General features: G+C 41.3%; 1 protein-coding gene across 1 annotated transcript in view; it reads right to left on the bottom strand.

The window, feature by feature from the left end:
• Positions 1-21296, bottom strand: part of LOC306734112 (glucosidase 2 subunit beta-like) — a gene marked incomplete at its 5' end in the record, with an annotated part of 107554 nt that overhangs the window by 7679 nt on the left and 78579 nt on the right. Inside the window, one exon of the mRNA XM_079215445.1 lies at positions 12325-12396. Coding sequence (XP_079071571.1) covers positions 12325-12396 — 72 coding nt within the window. The remainder of the gene's footprint in view (positions 1-12324; positions 12397-21296) is intronic.

The raw sequence follows: 21296 nt of genomic DNA, 5'->3' as shown, positions 1-21296 counted from the left end.
TATATCTCCCGGCTGGCCTTGGAACGCCTCGGGATCCCCCAGAATGAGCTGGAAAGTGTTGCGGGTGAGAGGGAAGCCTGGGTCGGCCTGCTGAACCTGCTGCCACCGCGACCCGACCCCGGATAAGCGGCTGATAATGGATGGATGGATGGATAGCCATTTTTTCCCAACAATATTGTAACTCTTAATTTAACAGGAAAAACAATCCACCTTTCTCTCCAATAGTGTGTTGTATTAAATTGTGGCCTACAAATAGAAATTCTCCCGACATGTTTTTTAGTGCCATTTTATTGTTAGTTAACCTTGACGGGTGCAAACAAGGAGTTCTTTGATTTTTAAAAGCTCACTCTTCAGCTTTTACATTCTATCACCAGGTCCTCAAATGTGGCATTTCTGCCATCCATGATGTGCATGGATTATTAAAGATGCCTGACCGGGTTCAGTCAGAGGTGAGGTGCTCACACAAGTGGAAGCTGGCGGGGCCCGAGCATCTCGCTTTTTCCTTCCAGCCTGTTTGATTGGGTTTTAGCACTCTGTTAGTACCAGGAGGCCCTCAAATGGATTGCTGTCAGGGCCAGCAGACACGAAAGTGACGATCTCTCGGCTCTCGCTGCTAGTTGACCAGTGATCCCTCGCACATCACCTTCATGCGTCCTGGTCTGCCCAAGGGGAAACCTCCGCAGCTGGGAAACGAAGCCAAAGTGGAGGTGCCAAAAACTGCAGTGCTTCAAATTTGCCACTTGAGGCTGGCTTCAAAAGTGAGCCAATGCCCAGAGACCCCTATGTTAAAATGCTCAACATTACATTATTATTATATTTTTATATAACTCACCCATTTAAATTATAAAAAGGTGAGAGATAATTTAGTGGCCGCCTCGGGTCGCTCGCCGTTAATTATTTCCCATTTATAGAGGGATACTGTGTTGTCATTGCCAAGATGGACGAATGGAGCTTTTCAGAAACCAATGGGTGACGTTCCTCTCTTCCACACAGTCAATGCATCTGCTACTAAATTATACCTCACAGCTGTGCTTTTACACACACACACACTTAAATTCCTTGTGTCGTATTTGTTCACTTCCTTCAGGGGGCTGCGTGTGCTCCGTCAACTAGACGCACGTTATCACTGAGATGTGGCCGGATCATTGCCTGAAATAATCTACCTGCACTGGCTGATTGGCTGATCATTCCACATTTCACCAGACCAGTGCACAGCTCCATTTTTGCCACATCCAATTGGGCCTTATTGCTTAATTTCGTGGCACAAAAGGGTGCATCAACATTTGGGCTTTGGACCGCAGCCATGATACACTTGATGCTCACTTAAACTCGTAGCAGCTAGAATTCCTGTTTGCCTCCACACACAAAAAGGCTCCCACCCAACTGCTACTATGCAGTTAGGGCTCAAATTTTCAGGATTAAAAAGATTCAAGCAGACACATTGCTGTTTTAAGTCCAATACGGTAACATAAATGAAAATAGTTAAGGTATATAAATAGATTAACATTGGCAGCCGGGAGAAAATTGTATTTTAGCTTATGTAGAAAACCCATTTACGACCACATGGAGACAAGAGTCTCCGAATGCAGACTTCCTTTTAATTATTAATGATGGATGATATTGAGCACATACTTCTTTTAAGGCTTAAAACCTGGAAAATCTTATTTACAGAAATCTGGCTTCTAATTTGATCTGTCTGGCTTCCTCTAATGCCCTCGAAGGCACCTTGAATCACAGATAAACGTGTAAAAGCAGCATATCTAGCCAGCTAAATTATATTATCCATACATTTGCTTTGCATTGTGGGTGAGATAGTGGGCCATGGAGAACAGACGGACCTCTAATTGCACACATTAGGGGGTCAATCTCATTTAATGTTCTCTCTGAATCACTAAGGTGTGATTTCTATTGACACAAAGAATAGCAGATAGAGCTGTGATTCAATCACATTGCGTGTCCACAAAAATACCATTAAGATTGCAGTTTCACCTGCTTGATTCCTTTAAAGTGAAGCTTTATTATGTGGTACCATATATGTACAATTTGGGAATTTAAGAACATGTAAAATTGATATCCGGTTCTAAACGGAAACCGATAAGACAGTAGTAAATACCCAGAGTATCGATAAGGTCCGGAGTTAGCGGTTCTGCTATCGGTACTTTAGGAGTTACGTAGTGAGATCTCTGCGGAAAAAAGCAGCGTTGAAAACCTCCTCTCTGCATTTCTTTGCACGAGAGGCGGAGTTGTGCTTTACTCTGACATCATGATGAAGAGAACAAAAGGAGGCCGAAGTGTGGCTACATTTTACTCCAGTAGATGCTGAGAACTCTCGTACCAAATGCATTACAAGCCTCACAAGTAAGGGAGGAAACGCTAGCAGTTTATAACGACATTTAGCCAACAAGCAGAACATCAATCTGCAGAAAGACTCAGCCTTCTACTGTTTGTCAAGCAGCCGTCCGTCCTCGTCTGCATGTCATGTTAGTGATGACGTACAGAGTTTACACAGAAGAACCAGGATAACCATTAAAAGCTAATCGCTCAGCTAATTGTTTAGCCCCGACTGCATTTGAAGGATTTGGTCACTTTTCGTAGAAGAAGCATCGACTGCTTGGTTAAAAACTTTGCTCATTTTGGTTTGGCATTTTGCAATTTGAGTATGATCTGTCTTTTGGAGCCAATTGTTCTATTATCAGGCACCTTTTAAATGCAAAACAAGGCTGGATACGCTTCCTAGGAAACATCACAGGCCAGTTTATCTTGATTTAATACCATTTAATGCGTAATGGAATCTTACATTAAACACAAATGGAGAAATAAATTCAAAAGACTCAAGACTCAATGTCAGGGATGAAAAAAGGTTCATAGGTATAGTACTGAAACATTTCTAATAATAGCCAGCTTTAAAGTGATCTCCCATGAGTTTATATAGAGAACGTCAACATCAAGTCCTTCAAATAAACTCCATTCACTTGCAGCAACCGTCAACGATCCGATGTGCCAACTCAGCATCAGATTACTTGTAAATACTTCTCTAACACCAACCTCCTCATACTGAATCCTAACCTGTGTTAAGATGGTAACTGTAGCATCTACTCATTAGCTGCCACTGCAATAAATTATACCTCACAGCTCTGCTTTTAACTGCTTTAACAAGCGGTGTGAAGCAGCAAGTTAGTCCCCTCACTATTCTGTTAATGTGCTAATCACTTACAGCGTGACACGCCGCGCCACACAGGCCGATAGGGAGAGCAATTTGGGAGCCGCTGGTTTAATTTGGACCGTGTGAAGCAGCACTCTCCCAGCCGAGCGGTGCCAGGCATCGCTGACCCCTGCCACTCGTGGAAGGTCACTCGTCAGAAAGCAGCGTTTTGGAGATCAACACAGACGCCGTCAATACGGTGCCAGTCGATGGCGTTCCTCTTCACCAGCCGACCACTAATTGCGCCCAGCACCTCGATAAATAATTCATACGCATTGGAACTGGTGAAGGGCACATGCATGCTTTCACTTCATCTCATTCCATGTGACTGATACACAAAGAGAGCATTTATAATTACTTCTTCGAAATCGCGAGGCACAGCAGAGGATTAAAATATATTATAATAGAAAATAGTTTATGTGGGGGTATAAATAAATCTTCAACAGGTCAATATAGAAATTGCAGACAGCATCGTGGATGGATTCCGCATGAACAGAATGCCGGCGCCAATTTCACGTGCGGTTATAAACAAACTCAGGGTGCGTGTTTCATCAACACCTACAGACAGTTAGGAATCAGGGCTGATGTCAAAACCAAATCAGTATTCTGTTAACAGCTCACTTGTGCCTCATTAACGACTGGGCTAGATGTTGCCATGGCTACCCAGCAGAAAGGCCATCAGGGGTTCACAGTGTCATCTTCCTCCCCCCCTCATCCTCCACTCCCTCCCCCTTTAACCCTCTCCTCAGACACACACGATTCATTACCCCTTCGCCTTGATGCCAGATAAAGTGTGGGCTGGTAGATGCAGGGGCCGTAAAGCACACACACACACACACACACACACACACACACACACACACACACACACACACACACAGGCATCACTCTTACTATGATAGTGAGTGTGTTGTATAAATGCATCTGCCTGGCTGCCGGTGGCTACACTGGTACAGCGTGGCATGCTCCTCCTCTTCAGCATTGGGCATTAAGTGGGCGCCAGGTTACCAGGTACAGAGGGGCCCTCTCTGCACTAATGGCACTCCAGCGGATGACCTTGACAGTTTGAAAATGAGCACAAGTAGAACACTTAAATGTATAATTATGCACTTGTCCCAGTCGAATGGTCGCTACTCTATAGGTTAAATCATTATGGCTTAGATACATTTGTTCTTTTTATAGTAAAATAAAAAACTAAATAGCAAATGCCCATCAAAACAGTGAAGAAAAAAAGGGCAACCAGTTCACAGTAAAGCAACAAACAAAGCAATTAATCAATTTACCACAAACAAAAATATGACTAGAAAGGTGGTGTGCTTGTTTTCCATGTCATTTGATTACAAATTAAATCAGAATAGCGAGATAATGTGTCTATAATGTAAGTACACTAGCACTATGTTAAAATTACAGCCATCTCATTCTTACATAAAAGTATATATTCAATAAGTCTTCAATTGAGGCCATTGAATTAAGTTTGTGGTCATATATATGACAGCGTCACAAACAAATGGCTATGTTTGATGTTATTGTGGGTATAAAAGTGATTTATGGTGACGTTAGATTTCTGCCCAGTCAATACCGGAGCGTGCCGGCGAGCGAGAGAGCCAAAGTGAAAATATTTTTGAAAAGCTAAATGCCAACAAATACAGGTTGAAGCAGAATATTGTTTCCAATAAATGTTGACTTGTGGACTTTACAACACTATGGAGTTATTGGAAATGTTTGGATCACAGGACTTGGAACAATGCCGGCACCACTGAAATGTAATTCTACACGTTGTATAATACTCATAATATTAAGTGGAGCCTGGTCTTTACATTACATTGTGCAGATACACAGAATGGTGTGAAAAAAGAAAAGCTGAGCAGCATTCATATGTTGATTTAGAATTTGAATGAATCATGTCAACGTAATGAAGCTTCGAACAATGTGATACAGCTCTAATGCAATTATGAAATAATTACCTCTGGGTGAAAGGCCTTCCTGGATGTCATCACTTTCACCCTCGGTTCTCGGAGATATCCCACTTATGGATATTTGTCCATATTTGACTGCGGAGCGTCTCAATTTGGGCTGACAGGTTGTCCTCCTCCTCCACCTGTTTCCTTATATTTATTCTGCTGTGGTTTTTTTCCCTTTGTTTCATCATTGTCACTCCGGTGGAAACACTATCCGACACTATTGTCTCAATTTCTACAATAGTTGATTTGATTTGATATTTAATTAAGGGGCAATGCTTTTCTCATTTACCACAACGTCACCGCTTTCTCAATAATAAACCTCAAGGCAAACATAGTTCCTGTTATAGAGAAAAGGGGGCGTGGCAGTACGCTGATTGCGAAAAGCGGGCACACGCCATATCAAACCGCATCGCCCACCGTTTGGCGGCTTTTCGGGCAATTGAGCATGCTGAATAGGCGTCGGAGCTCGTCGATGCACGAGAATAGAAACAGACGTGACGAAACGACTAAAGTCAACAGGGCGCACACAGAAGGCTCGTCTCATTTTGCATCTTCTCATTCCAACACACACAAATATTCACAATGTCATGGCCATCTAGAATCAAGCATATGACTCGCAAATCACACAAAGTTAGTAAAAGCTGAACACTTTTTTTCCAAATATCAACCTTGTTAAGATGCCAGATTGTGCGGTATTTTTAGCCCATAACTGCCACACCTACGTGAGGATATTTTGTCAAGAGGTGTTGAAGTGTATCATTCCCTGATTAAATCTCAAGCACATTCATTTTCTTTGTGCTCATTTGTAACCTGCTTGTGTTAATCTTAGAGCTCCCTCGCAATTGCGGTGCAATAAAATGGCAACCTATCAAAATAATTAGCCACAGTGCTTTTCTCCTATTTATACATGAAAACTGCAAGTGAACGGTGATTAATCTTTAAAAGGAAAAGGGACATGATATATTCTCTGTCAGAACTTTTTTAAAACAATGGGCTTTTCAGCTGCTCTCATAAGGAATTGACTCTTATTGATCAAATGAGCATATTTCCATGGTCTTCTTTCTTGGGCATTTGCCAGTAAATTTGCTCAGCTAAGCCACTCATTCTCCGGCCCCTCAAAGGACATCGACAGCCTGGAGGCATTCACATCGCTGCACCTCTATTACACTCGGGACTTTGATTTTTTTTAGGGTTACAAGTACGGTATACTGCATTTGCCTAAAGCACATGAGAGAGAACCTTGTCATGCTGTATCTGTGCGTGTAGCTCAAGCAAAACGCCTTGTGTACGTCTACAGTTAGAAACAGCCAAACCTATCTGTATTTTCACCGGTGGCCGGCGTATCCCACTCTCTCTGGGGTTGCTCTGCGCTATCAATTCAACTGCTGGGCTCCTTTGCAGTGGGCACACAGTCATTCACTGTGGTTTCAATGTTGCTAGGCTACCTTACTTCTCTACTGTTTTCTGTTTGAAAATCTGCTGTTCAATAAAGCAGTTCAAGGGAGACCTGTGGGTTTGAATAGTGAGCGATATAAACCTGCAGACAACACTAATAGCCTTTTTTTATGTTCTTTCACAATACCCCTTTTCTTTCCTCCCTCGCCTTGGTCACACAGCAGCACTGTGCCTTCCTCTGGAGCCGCTGCATCTGCTTCAGTCATGAAATTACTACAGAATATTTCTCCCTTTCCGAGGATATACATTTCCTGTTTGAAAACTTCACAATCGGAGCCATAAATCTTCTTCTGTTTGAAGTCCTTCGCTATTCTTTCATGGTTTATATATTCAACCCGCTAAGCAGTGCCTTGGAGTTAGTGTTCCTCTTTTTGTCCATCCGATCAGATTTGGATGTTGGGGGTTATTTCAAGCTTGTACTGTCAAATACCGCGTGTACTCGCCAGGCCCTGCACAATTTAAAAAATCCCTTTTTCCTCTCTCCCTGTGTTCTCTTGATGATGACGAGTGCAGAGCAGTTTGACCCCAGCATAACAGAAAGCCTAGCTCCTTCAACTTTGCGGGGCGACGCACGCCGACCATGTGACCCTCAACATCGCAGCCACCTGATTTCCCTGGAGTCCCAAAACAAAAACTCATTGGATGACCTTTCAACGGATCCTTTCCTGGTCCGCAGATACATTTAAATCATGCCCCCCTCCTCTAGAGTCAAAATATGTTTCATCTTGCCATGGAGATGCTATTATACTTACAGTATACTCAGAAATTATACTCATAGAAATCTACTATTTTTCTTTTCCGTTTTTTTTCTTGCTGCAACAATATTTGATTCTTACAGCTTCCCTGTTGGCCTAAAATACCCTTGGCTTAATATACAGAATGAAATGTTTCGGATATCAAACCATGTGTCACTTTTTGTTCTTGTCTGAGTTCAGACTGTTCCACGTCATTGCAGCTGATGTGTTTATCCTCAGCTAAATTTGAAAAGGGCAACATAAATATTTCAAATGCACTTATGGCTCGTGGTGAAAGGTTATTATGGACAAGCGCTGTTGTGAGGGCACACTTAAAGGAGTCCTTTTCTATAGTTGTTGTGGTTGTTAGCAGGAAATGACTTGAACGCGAAGCCAATTACTGGATGTTGACTGTACTTCCTGGGGACTTGAGTTTTAAAACTTAAATGGATCCGACTGATGGTGAGCTGTGGTGCTGCATGTGTTTAAGCCATTAGAGTCATTTGAGAGAAATTAAAATTAGGTTATATATTGGGTGCTCACAGTTAACTGGAAACGACTGCTGGTCTTGTGCGTTATATATTTGATTGCATGGCTGGGGTATAAACCTGTTTCTTGTTTGTAGTTGACTGCACACTCCATGTTTTTGCCAATTTCACTTTATTCTATCCTTTGTCGCACCAATTATGCTCCTGAGGTTTATTTTATGGTGTTTGTTACTTTCCTCTTTGAAAACATGAACATGTTGTCACTTTGTTTTCCTCCATTTTCTTTTTTGGCCCGATGTTTAATGCTGCTTTTGTGATATTAAAGCATTTATTTTTCCGATACGGACCTCTGACGCACGAGCACCAATCAGCTGTAGATTGCATGACAAAGTACTTGTCACTTATTATTGGACTATTAAGGACAAGTTGCAGGCGTCAAAATAAATAACATGTTTCTTCGTTCCATCGTGTTATCACAGACACACAACATTTCTTCTTCAGTTTTGACTCTTAGAAAAATATGTCTCTATAATTATGCACATGGAGTGAACTGTTCTTTCTTTTGGGCCGTGCAATGTTTCAATTGGCAAGTGTGAAGCATAATTTTAGGTAGTTAAGAGAAAACTAAAAGTGAAAGCTAAATTAAGATGAAAAAAAATTAACAGTGGATCAACTATAAGAAATGCGACAATAAGTGCTTTCACACAATAGCTAAACATATTCGGATACATGCCAATTCATTTTCTTGCAGTTAGATATGAAGATTAGTACAGATCTAGGAACAGGAGGGTGTTATCTGAAGTCACTGCTCCTTGGCCAAAATAAATGTGTGGCACATAACTCCTCCTTACACCTCAAATTGTTGTTTTTACGGATTAAACAAATGAGATCAAACAATAAATGAGCTTTTAAGGTGCTGGTAGGTGGATTTTTACATTTTAAAAAGGGCCAGCCTGGCTGTTTCTCCTGCTGTCAGTCTTAATGCTAAGCGAAGCTAACTGCTCGGTTCTAGCTCCATACTTAAAAAACACAAATTAGTGGTATTTATATTCTACTCAAAGCAACAAAGTGAATTACCAAACTGTTCTATCACAATATAGGTTGTTTCATATCTCGATAATGACATTCATCACACTTACAGCATGTTTTTAGGTAATTTAATAAATAGTCTGTATGGTAAATCCTTTTATTGTATACTCCTGTGTGAATTAAAATACTTGACAACTGAAAAGTATGCAATATCTTTTCATTTAATTAAGAACTTTCAAGACGACCCTCACCCACCACATCCAAAATCCACTTCAATCCGAGGCCTCAGAGATGACTGTGACAGACAGCAAACACTATGAGCTTCAGCACATCATTATTTACTATCATTATTAGCATACACACTCCAATGGGGATATTGCAGATAAACATCAATACCACGGAGGCTTGAAGGAAACGAATGTGACAGGCCGCTGACAAAGGGAGATCAATGTCGTGTTTGCGTGTACAGTACGTGTGTCGATTCTTCCTCCAACAAAGACTTAAATCAATGCTATGTTATAGCAGCTCATAAACACAGGACGGTAAACAGAACACGCCATGTGACGTAAATCCCTGATATACGTGTGAGTGTATATATTTGTCTTTTCAGGTGGAGGGGATTTAGTAAACCTTTGTTTGCTGTCTTGTCAATGTACCCGCCATGTCTGCCTCGGGAAGGGAGCGGGTTAGAAGGGACATTATGAAGATGGATGACGCTGTCACAGCGGGATGGTGTTTGTCGCAATGCAAGCATTTTCTTCTACTCTATTATCATTATCGCGGCTGATGTTATTGTTACAATAGCCATTTCAGGAAGCGGTTGAGCTGCTGAGACCAAAAGGCAGAAAAGCCAAATGGAAAACTGAGACATTGCAATTCAGGAAGTGAATGCGAGTTGTATAATATCTACATTTACGGATAATTGGGAGCATACAGTATGACTGCTGGGCCTTATGAAATCTTTATGACCATGTGTGTGTGGCCATAATATAAAAGCAAGCAGTTACAAAAGGAAGTGTGCCCAGGCTGATTTACTGTTTCTTAGGAACATTTGGAAAGTTAATGGTCTAACGCCAACTATGTTGCAAAACCAAGCATGAAGGAGGGTTAGGGACAAGGGAACAACTTCAACTTTTATGAGCGTTGACGCTTCACAAACGCAGCGCTGGCCAAGAGTCGTAATCGAAATTCTGCAGCAACCCCACCCCGTTTAACGCTGCGGAAATATCACATAACTAAACCAAATTAGCCGAACTGGTACAAGCGAGCGTTAGCAATGTCATCGCCACAGCTCCAGCTCCAGACTTTCACCGACAGGCCACACATGTTAATGCTGTTTCTCCTTCTCTTTCCCCTCTCCCTCCGCTCATGGTTGTCCTTTAGAATGCTGGAGCAGGTGTGATAAATGCTGCCGTTTAAATCAAAGTGCCCCCCTCACCCCCTCTGGGGAGAAGGAGGATGCCTGCATGCAGATTGATATCAGGAGGCCCAGCCATACCCTGCGAGGGCTGACTGATGGTCTGTCTGGATAAAAAATGAACTTTATCCCCAGCGTGCAAGCTCTGATTCATATGTAGCTCCCCTCCCCCTTCTTCCCTAAAACCATTCCATATATACCTTCGCCGCACACTCTCTGAAAACAGTGTAGTACATCATATCGTGCCGCACCACTGGCCTACACCCAGAACATACCAATGAGGGGTTGTTGTCTGCATGTGATCAAACACACACTCGCATTATTCCTCCATTATCGCAATGAGGTAAATATAAAATCTAACATCCTCCTCTCGCAGGAAAGGAACATGGCCATCTTGTTCTGTTGCATTCTGTCCTATCTAACAAGTCATTTCTAAAGCATTTCATTTGGAAAACATATACAGTTTATTATATACTTGAAATCATTCCTTCGAGGTCTGTTTGGCAGCGATTTTGTTCCAAACAGTGACCAACTCACACGAAACGGAGATGTGTGTTGACCATTGGTTATGTTTGGTCCTTCTGCCCTTCCATACCATCATGAGTGACAGGCAGGCAGAAGCGTTGGGGTCACATTACTCAGTTAGCATTCTGTTCTTCCTCTTTCCTGCGCTAAAAACATGGTGAAGCATTGCACTTCCCGCTCCAAAAGTGAGTGGGTAGTGTGGGAGGTGGCGGTGCAAAGAAAAAAAACATACAGCCTGCTTTAGATTCCAATTAAGTTGCCATTTGAAAGCAAAACTACACATACAGAAAGAGATAATTGCTAACTAATTATCTTTAAGGTCTCACTTCAACTGCCAAAGGAAGACGAGTACAACGTAATAGCATCAAATCTCAAAGAACAAATGTTTTGACAGGTCATTTATGCCTTTTTAAGTTGCAGCGATTCATAAGAGCTTTTGTTCCAGAGAAGTTTCAATGTTGATGGAATGGTTTCTATAATTTTAATTAAAATCTATAATTAAAAGTGTCGGATCACTGACGGTTAAGGCCAACGAGAGAGTGGAAAAGGACAGCAAGGTGACATCCCATAATTATCACCTCAAATCTAATTCTAAGAGAAAAACCTTTTCTTTTTCAAAATCAGTATGATGCATTTACTTTTTCTTGTGATGTTTCAACTGTTATGTGATGAGCAAAAACCCAGCAGAAAAATGACAGCCATCGTTTCAAACTCAGTGTGTAGAAAATAATTACGATCCCATGTTTGACCAAGAAAGTTATAATATATACTAGGTAGTGTTTTTGCTGATAGTTTAGAGCAACTTCATTTACAAACAGTATATTGACACTCTTGGGTCAGGAAGAATGAAAAAAAAAATAATAATAATCGTGTGACCCTTTGATTTCCTTCTATGTGTCACATCTTTCATAGCACGTCGTAGGCATTTTGATACACACCAATGTCGAGCATTCAACACAGCCAATCCCAAGGGGATGGTAAAAGGCCAGAGTATAATCCTTTAGATGAAATTGAAACCCTTCGAGGCTGAGGAAATAAAACCCCAGCAGTATATGAAACCTGCCCCCTGTTTGTCATTGATCAAAAGGTATTAAAACTATAATAGAGATATGTTAGCGATTGATTAAAGGGCATATGGAGCCTAACGGAGATGGAATAACAATTCAAAAAAGTCAATAGCGCAAATATTGATCTTTGGGTAACTTTGTGTGCGCACTGCAAGAATGAGTGGTGGGATTTGTTTCAGGTCCATTCATGAAATGAAGAAATGTGTCCATGTGAATTTATCTAATTAGTCAAAAAGAAAATCGGATTCCTAAAGCTGTTTTTGAAAAGAGCCTTAACTGTGTGAATGTCTTCTGCTATGGACTAAATGTCACAAAGCTCTTTGGATAAAGTATCACTCATATTAGGTATTGCATTTGTAATATATCATGACCCTGGGATACGGACACTGGTCATTGTTTGGGATTTTATCTGTGGAGACTAAAGGCAAGACGACGGAGGTACTTACCCTAATGAGACCTCAGTTCCTGCGAAGCTCTTTTGTGTGACTTGATTGAATGGACACAGGGTGTAAGTATACCTGCAGGGGGAAAAGAAAACACAACATCCACATTGAGTAAACTGGCACACACGGTTTAATCCATGGTGGTTCTACTTTTCCTGCTTCGTTTTTTGCCATTTCATGTTGTCATTGAAGAAACACTAAACCAATATACATCAGCATTGACAAAACCATTGGCCAAATTTAAGGTATTTTATAATATTATTTTTGGTTCATTGTTTAGGCTGATTTTAGTTTATCACCGAATTGTTGTTATGGGTGTGTATATGCTCCAGATATAAGCAATTCATGTCAAAAATGTTGTGGACTCCTACTAAAGCTGCTCCATGCTATATTTTTATATTTAAGAATGAAATGCCTCTGAACTCAAACGATCTGTGAAGAATATTTCAGCTTTTGGTTTTACTGCCAGCAACTATCAGGTTTTTTGTTTTGTTATCAATTCTTACAGCTCTCAATTTTCTGTTTGGTTATTTATTTATTTTTTCGTATTCAGTATTTAGCGGCAGAGAGTCATATTGGATTCACATTTGCCATAAACATAGGTGGCCATAAACAACAAATGAATGGGTGTGTGAATAGGCAACTGTTTGTGAATGCATTAGCCAAATGCACTTCATACGGTAGTAGTTTGTCAATGTTGTCCTAAGTCACTAATAAAACTGCTAGTATAGCTTTTGAAAAAGGGCCACAAAAGGCTCTAAGAAAAACAAAACTTTCTCAACAGGCAAGTCAAGTACTAAAGCTGTGATTTGCGAAGCAGAATTATTGAACAGTGAGACGGTCTTGGCTTAGCGGTGACCGACTGGAACCGAAGGAGCTACCAGTTAGCCTGCCACCCACAGCTCCTCTACAAAAGGTAAAAGTGACTCTAAAGGAGTTAGCAATTAGTAGAGACCATCGCTAAGTGGGGATATGACTGGAGAGCAGAGGCACGACCACTAGCTTCAGTAACAAACTGATCAAAGACCTTGATGGCGAAACAGAAAGTGGGAAAGGCAGCAAGGCACCATCACACAGACTGCTATAATAAAGCAGAGGATGTCCAGACAACCACAAGAGCGAGATAGAGATAGAGTGAATGAGAAAATGCAGACTGGAGAAGAAAAATGGCTGCAGCGTAAGTAGGTGTGGGCTGAGAAGTGCAGGGGGGATCAAAAGCTGTACGAGAGAAAAGCAAGATGAAAGAAAAGACAATGATGAACATCAGAGGATAGTGGGAGAGGTAAGTGAATGGCCGGCGACGTCTTCTTGTTTGAGGATTTTTTTTAAATGCTTCTCATTTCAGAGACTTCCATATACTGAAGGTATATATTCTTTCATGTCTACTGTATGTTTGAACAGGGATGGCCTTCCCGAGTGATGGCGAGATGAAGCTTCCTGAAGCTTTGAAGCTTTCCATCCAATTGGTTCGCTCATGTACCGAAGCTTCATGGAGCTTCATCTGCTCTACTGCGCCACCAAGTGGACAATACATGTGAAACAGGCAGTGATCATAACGACAACATGGCTTTGGTGTGTGAAGCTTTAAATTGAATAAATTATGTTTGTGACGCCAATACATCAATTATTAACTTATTAATAGTGTGTCTATCTTTATGATATAATGGCGGGGTCAAAATCAAAACTCGACACCAATTGAGAGAGGGTTGTGATGTGACTGTGGGTCAGTGGTTAGAATATCCGACTTTCAGTCAGAGGATCGGTGATTCGAGCCTTGGCTCCGTTAGTCCATGTTGATGTGTCCAATATTTTTTTAAATAAAAATACAAACTTTTCCACAGTGCTGGGCTTTTTGAGACTATTTCGCCTGCTTTATAAAATACCCTTTCACAGACACAGATGAAGCTGGGTACAGAGAGGAAGGGGGGAATCCATTGAGTTTCGCTGCCCCTTATATTTCAAATCGCACGGCAAACCCACGAACCATTTTCTGAATCAGTCACGTGGTACGGCCGGCCCGCGAGGCTTCGAACGTCACCGCATACGTCATCGACACAAGCCTCGATACGCGCTTCACCAAAATCTACCTGATTACTCGACACGCGCATCGAAGCCTCGACACGAAAGGACGCATCACTAGCCCTCCCCCCATCCGTCACATATACGGGCGAGGGGGAAAATAACAGAAGCATCTTCTTTTGACTGCAGAGTAAGCAGTTCAGCTCGGAGTAGAATTAAATAGGTCTCACCATGACTAAGCCTATTGAACATCCATTCCCCTCCAGTAAATGTGACACAGTGCAGCAAGGTTCCTTTTTTGTTATTGTTCTATTAGTTTATTCTGTAACTACATACCTAACAACCACGTTAGCATCAATGTTAGTGGTCCATCTCCATCTCCTAACTTGATGACTCTTTGATGTTTTCTGTAGCACCGCCATACATTGTTGCTTACAGTTAGCATCTGTTTATTGGATTGGCACAGGGTGCTCTCACACACACACACACGCACACGCACGCACACACTTGTGACTTTGAAGGAAATGAATGGTTGGATTGCCATGAAACTTTTCATCTAGCCTCATCAAAAGAAAAAGAAAACAAACAACACTCCCATTAGGCTCCACTGAACTAAGTGAACAAGATTGTGAATATGGTCAACATTATACCATATATGGCGAACATTATTATATTAGCAATGTCCTTATGAGCATGCCAGGCAAGTGTACACAGCATGACCATTTAGGAAAAACACTGTGCCTCAGTACAAGCTCACAAAAATGCTAGCATGGCTATAGACTTGTGGTCTTTCCCCTCTCTTCACAATAGAAGAGCTAAGAATTGGTTAAAAGGTTCTTCACAGCTATCCTTGACCTCTTCAGGGATACTCAACACCTTTAGCTCACTCCAGCATGACCAGTTGAGACCTTACAAAACTGCTGCATGGTCAACATAGTTTAACAGAAACTCAGCAGTGCTTTGGTGAGTTGGTAAAGCAGGTATTTCAATAACGTAAAACTTCCTCATCTGAGCATTAAAACATATAAACAGAAGTATAGTGAGCAGAAGAGGAGAAGGGGGCATAGTAAAAAAAGCAATCAAATGAATCCCATAAGGGAGTACCTTTGTATGTCCGTACTTCTCGCCCCCTCAAGGCAAAGCCATCCATCCCTGCCCACTTTTGCTGACATGCCAGCACTGCACACACACATACACACACACACAAACACACACACACACACACACACACACACACACACACACACACACACACAACAACAAACTAGGCTATTTATGCGCTAGGGCACTGCTATCTGACCTTGGATGCTCGCCTCCACGTGGCAGCTTGTGAGAAAGCAAAAGCAGGCACGGCAACACAGAAAATGTGTCGCTGGGTTAAAAAAAAAAAAGAAAGTTTGCCGAGATTAGAAATGCCGAGGAACACGCAAACGGAGGCGCAGGTTGATTAGCAGTCTGTCTCCGAGACAGACACTTCACATTCTGCCGCCTGCGATACATAACTGGGACACGGCAGAAAGGTCAAAACAGGCACATTTATACAAACTCTACCCAGCTATCCTTAGCAAATGAGCAATGTGACAAGGAGGAGGAAATACCCAAAGGCTTTGCAGAGACACTGACAGCAATAGAAATATAAGGTTAAAAAAAATAGCCAGGAGAACAAAGACAAAGACAGAAGAAAGATAAGGGCAGAAGAATACAAAAAAAATAAGTAAAGGAGAGTGGGAGGGAATCGGTGTGCTGGTGGTGACGTCGCACATATGAATCACCAACTCAACAGGTCGCGAATATGACGGATGGCGACGCGCAGCAAGGGGGACACTGGGCGGAGGAAACAAAGGATGAGAAAGACGAGGAAGAGGAAACTTGGTGGGTCACCAATCAAATCTTTGACAATAATTGGAAGGCTATGACGAGCAGCAGATCCTAAAATGACAACGTCTGGGTTGTGAACGCCGCATGGCGTGTCTTTCTGTACGCCGCATGCGATCCGTCATCGTCAAGACAATTCAGCCCCGGCGCTACTCATAATAAGTTGGTACCACTGTGTCAATCTTTTGGCAGGTGTTCTGAGATCTGAAGGTACATTGTTACGGAGTACATATGTTAGATGCAACCACTTAGGCCCTCGGGCAGTCTTCCACGCTTCACCGGATCAGACAGCAGCTTCAGTTGGCTACTTTCCAATTAAAGCTACTGAAGTTAGACAAGTGGTAGCAATAAGGCAGCATATACGTCTTTGTGATTTCTAATGTACACTATAATAAAGCATTGAGAAAAGTGAGGAAAACTCAGCTTTGTTGGGCTTTGAAGGGAACATTTATACTTTTGTTTTAACTCTTATACTCTGATAGTCTGACTCCTGTTTTTTTGTCCCAAGTGTTTCTCTCGCTCACTGATCTCAGCTATTTATTTTTTAGCCGCGTACAATGTAATTATAACTGATCGCAAGAAAGGCCAAACTCTAAATGTTGTATTTAACAGTCCATTTGTTAATTAGATATATTACACAGTCATCCAACTGCGACTCATTAGGTTATATGGGTGGGTGGGTGAGGGGGGGGGGGGCCACATTGAATAAAAAAAATTGACAGACGGGCCGGGCCAGTATCAGATGGATGGAGAGTGTTTGTGTGAACCTGTCACGGGAGGACAATGTTTAGGACCCAAATGCAGACCACATGAGAGTATGAGCATCTGGTAAAACAGATTATTGGAGCCAAAGGGAAGGTGGGGAGCCTGTGGTCCGCCACAGGGGGTGCTGGGTGGTGTGAGACCCGTGGCTCTACACTTCTAAACTTCTGAAACTTCTAAAGTACCGATAGCAGAACCGTTAACTCTGGAACTTATCGATACTCTCGGTATTAACAACTGTCTTTCATGAAGATGCAACTGTGTCCTTGTTACAGGTTACAGCTGACCACAATATAAGTGACCATGCTATGTTGTAGAATTTATATTACAGCCAATAATAAAGAATATTTCATTTAAATTATAATGACTTAGAACCACTGTATTGTAAATGCAGTTACTGTACTTACATTAAGTTATAGGAATAGATAAGAAAAGGCTTATTCTTATTTTCGGAACAACTACAGTGTGTTTTTTTTCTTTCAGAAATGCATCTAATATACAAGCAACGACTGTAGGAGGTGACGGTGACAGACACTTAATGTCTGTGGTGAAAGAGTTCTGCAGTTGGATCTCTCCTACAGGAAAAGACTGAAAGTGCAGCCATGTTGAGAGCTCATATTAACTAACTAATATTAAAAATCATCATGACCATTGTGAGATTAGGACAGTGCAATTCCTTTCACTTGGTAATCTAGAGGAGAGTTTGGCCGCTGAAGACCCAATGCCAGTTCATCTTGCTCGAGACAGTTTAAAAGAAGACAATACTCAAAGTGGGCCATTTCTCAGTTTACCTTCATTTTCCACATGGAGGAGCACAAATGCAAGTCTATATAAAATACTGTAAAGTGTTTGGAGGTTCACTTTCTTGACAGCTTATCATATTTTGGCATTGGAATTCTTTATGCAGAGCCAAGAGTCAGTGCACAAGATATTTTCTGTGAAACAACATGAAAAGGTAAGATGAATGCATAGCAGAGACCCTCTTTCCCACATAAACTACTCAGGAATATAAGAATAGCAATGCAAAGCGAAAGAGCCTTTCAGAAAGATGGCTCAATTTATATGCAAAAAAGAAAGGAGACAAAACAAGCCAAACTTGAAGCTTATTTAGTTTTTAGAGCCATCACTAAGGGCATTGAGGCAAATAGCCTCTGGCAGATCCTTTAAAGTTCTTCCAGTCATCTCTCAAGATGTTACATTATTATTGCTGCTACTTTGTTCTCTAAATAGGTTAAGGCTGAGTTTTGTGGAAGATATGGTAAGTAATGGGTCTTTCAAATGTCTAAAAAATGCACTTAAGTGAATTATAGAATCATGGTGGCTTTAAACTGAATTGCCTGTTCCAGTTGCTACTCAGAGTTCAAAATAGTGCAATTTACTTAATGAGACAATTCTACGAGACTACATCAATTGGCTTTCATTTTCGTTTTGTTAACAGTGGTGGTGCCCTGAGGTGGTTTAATGTAAATTCATATTATTTAATGTCATTCATTATTTTATTTTTTAAATCACTAAATACTTTTGATGGCCATTTTAATGCATTTTTGAGCTACTGTACTTACTAAGTGTCGGTGCCCTATTATTAATATATCTGGTTAATCTCGTCATCATCTAACATTTCACATGGAACATTTATGTTGTTACATAAAAATAAAAATCTCTGCATATGGCAAAAATGTCTTTCTTAGGGTGGACAGTTATTATGTGCTCCCTCTGGCTGTTAAATATCATTCTCAATTATAGACGTTTTGGTGTCATAAATTGAGTTAACCATGTCAACAATTTGCTTAAATTCACTCCCTACCATCGCCACTCCTCAAAATACATATAAAAAGGGTCAAACTGTCTAAAAGTCTCAGCCCCATTTCCAGGCAGAAAATGCTTGCAACAGGTTAGTAGATCAGAACCACCGCTGCTTCGCTAATGCAACCACGAACTCTTCAGTAAATACAGACCTGCGCGTTTTAGAGGGTGCAAAAGAGACTCTCTTTTTTGTGTTTATGCAATCGTACTATGTTTGTACTGTATGTATAATTATAGACAGCTTATCAAGTTGCAACTAATTAAAAAAACTCTATGTGGGTTCAAATGTATTTAAAATGAATGTTCAACATGGCAGAAGTACATGTTTAATGAGTCAGTGAGTGAAGTGCAGTGTATTGAAGCAAGCTGAACTACTAAGTAGTAGTAGCAGAAACATGTGTACATCTAGTATAGTAATAACACATTCTTTGAAGTTATAACAGTTTCTGAATTCGATCTTATTAGATATATAATTGTAACACGTTTTTGTTTACATGAAGACAATTTCACTGTCCATTTTAGCTTCAAGTTTAAGTTCCAACTAAATCCCTCAGAACTTTAAGGGAGATTATTGTTGTGCTAACTGTCAAGATCTTGTCTGTAATATCTGAATTCATGGTGACATTGTTGTACGTCAGATTAACATATTTCTCTCCAATTGAGTCACATAATATCTCTTATGCTATAATCCATACTTCATCTCGCACAAACAAATTTGTTCCGTTTTATAAGCTACCAGTGCAACACTAGTCGGCTCCAGTTCTCCGAATTAAAAGGAACGACGGGGAATGTTGTTCCACTATAAGTGTCCATAATTTGCACATTGACAGCTGCATACCCACATGAATGCCACACATGCTGACTGTGGGATACTCATTAGATATGTTGTCAGTCCCTGCGTGAAACACTGCGCTGTGAGGTTATCAGACAAGTCACCTCTACTCCATAGAAATACCCTGAATACGAAAATGCACACATGAACACAGGCGGGCTTTTGTCTGTTTGTGGTTTCCTCCTTGTTTTCAAGGGTTATGTACTCTGTGAATAAAGTTGTATGCCTGTGCAACAACAACCAATTGAAACTCTAACATAAGCTGCTGCAGTACTAACAAAGTAGGAGAAAAGAGGTCCTTAAAACAATAAAAATGATGAAATCATCTAAAAACTAAACTAGAAACAGGAAGTCCTGGTGTGCAATGACAAGCTGGATAAACAAAAAAATCTCTGCGAGGTTGACCCAGACCGTTTCAACACAACCAACCCACAGATACTCCGCTCTTGCCCATTTCTCAAGCTATAAAGTTGGCAGCACAACAAAGACTGATGAGATGTGATGGTTTTATGACCCCGCCAGACGCACACGCACTCCTTGCCAACCCACAGGTCTACTGAACCAACGGAAAACTCCTGCTACTTCAGATGGCGGCCCCTGCTGTGGATTGGGCAGAATCTCCACATGCTTTTGGGTACTAACAGGAAAAGGACCAGTATCTTTGTTGAATCACAGTTTGCGTGAAGGCGGCGATTCAACAGGAAGATGAATGGACTGTGTTCTTTGTAACGGCATCCAGTTAAAAGTAGGAGGACCAAGTCTTCTCCAAACTTAGCTGTGTCTCATCTAAGTAACCATTGGGCTTGAGGCCGACAGCCACAAACAGGGTGGAGAAGTTGGAAAGTATTGATATAGAAACTAGCACAATGGCATCCGTGGACAATAGGCGTTCTCGGACCAAACTGTTCTGGGGACTCCCTATAGGAGGGACTGCCAACCGGGGATCTACCCTGAGAATTACACACCTTCAAGGTTGTTTTCTGTTTGGGTTCGCACTGCAAATTGGAAGTGAAGTGAAGTCGGCCGGCCTGAGCTGCTCGCACATGGTGGCGAGTTCGCTACAGGCTCCCTTAGCTTTTCTTTTTTAATATAAGAATAAATAAACAACCCTTCTACAAGCCACAAGCATATTCACGCAAGCAAAATGACTTGCACAAAAGCACTTGAAACAACAACAACAAAAATCCTCTGCTAGGAAAACTCCAAATAAGAAATGCAACATTGTTGGAAGATGAGGCTGACATCTTCAAGCAGGTGAATGCAATCTTTCTGGCCCCTCTGTACCTGACAAATGACCAGACAGACCCTTTGAAGGGAATTAATTGCATGAACAGCACATTAATAGTAGTGCTAAATTTCATGCTTTAATGCAACAACAGTGTCTGTGCACATCTATCATAATTCGAAAGCTACTGAGTGTGACAAAGTGCCGATCCTCTAAGGCATGGACCTGCATAAACATCTATTGTAGCACAGCCACTCGTTTCAACAACGTTCCAATTATGATCAACATGGCCCTCTGCCTTTCTGTCCCCTTGATAAACCCAAGCAAACAAGGTTCTCATTTCATTTGTGTGCCTGCATGCATTTCTCTGCAGTTAGCCGTCGTCTGGTTTGCTTTCTGGCATAACATAAATGTTCTAATAGCAGTAGGCCTTCATCTTGGGCATCAGGGATGTCTCTT

Source organism: Taurulus bubalis, assembly GCF_910589615.1.
Source record: "Taurulus bubalis genome assembly, chromosome: 3".
Lineage (NCBI taxonomy): Eukaryota > Metazoa > Chordata > Actinopteri > Perciformes > Cottidae > Taurulus > Taurulus bubalis.
The sequence above is the reverse complement of the archived record's forward strand: the minus strand, read 5'-3'. Positions and strand labels throughout refer to the sequence as shown.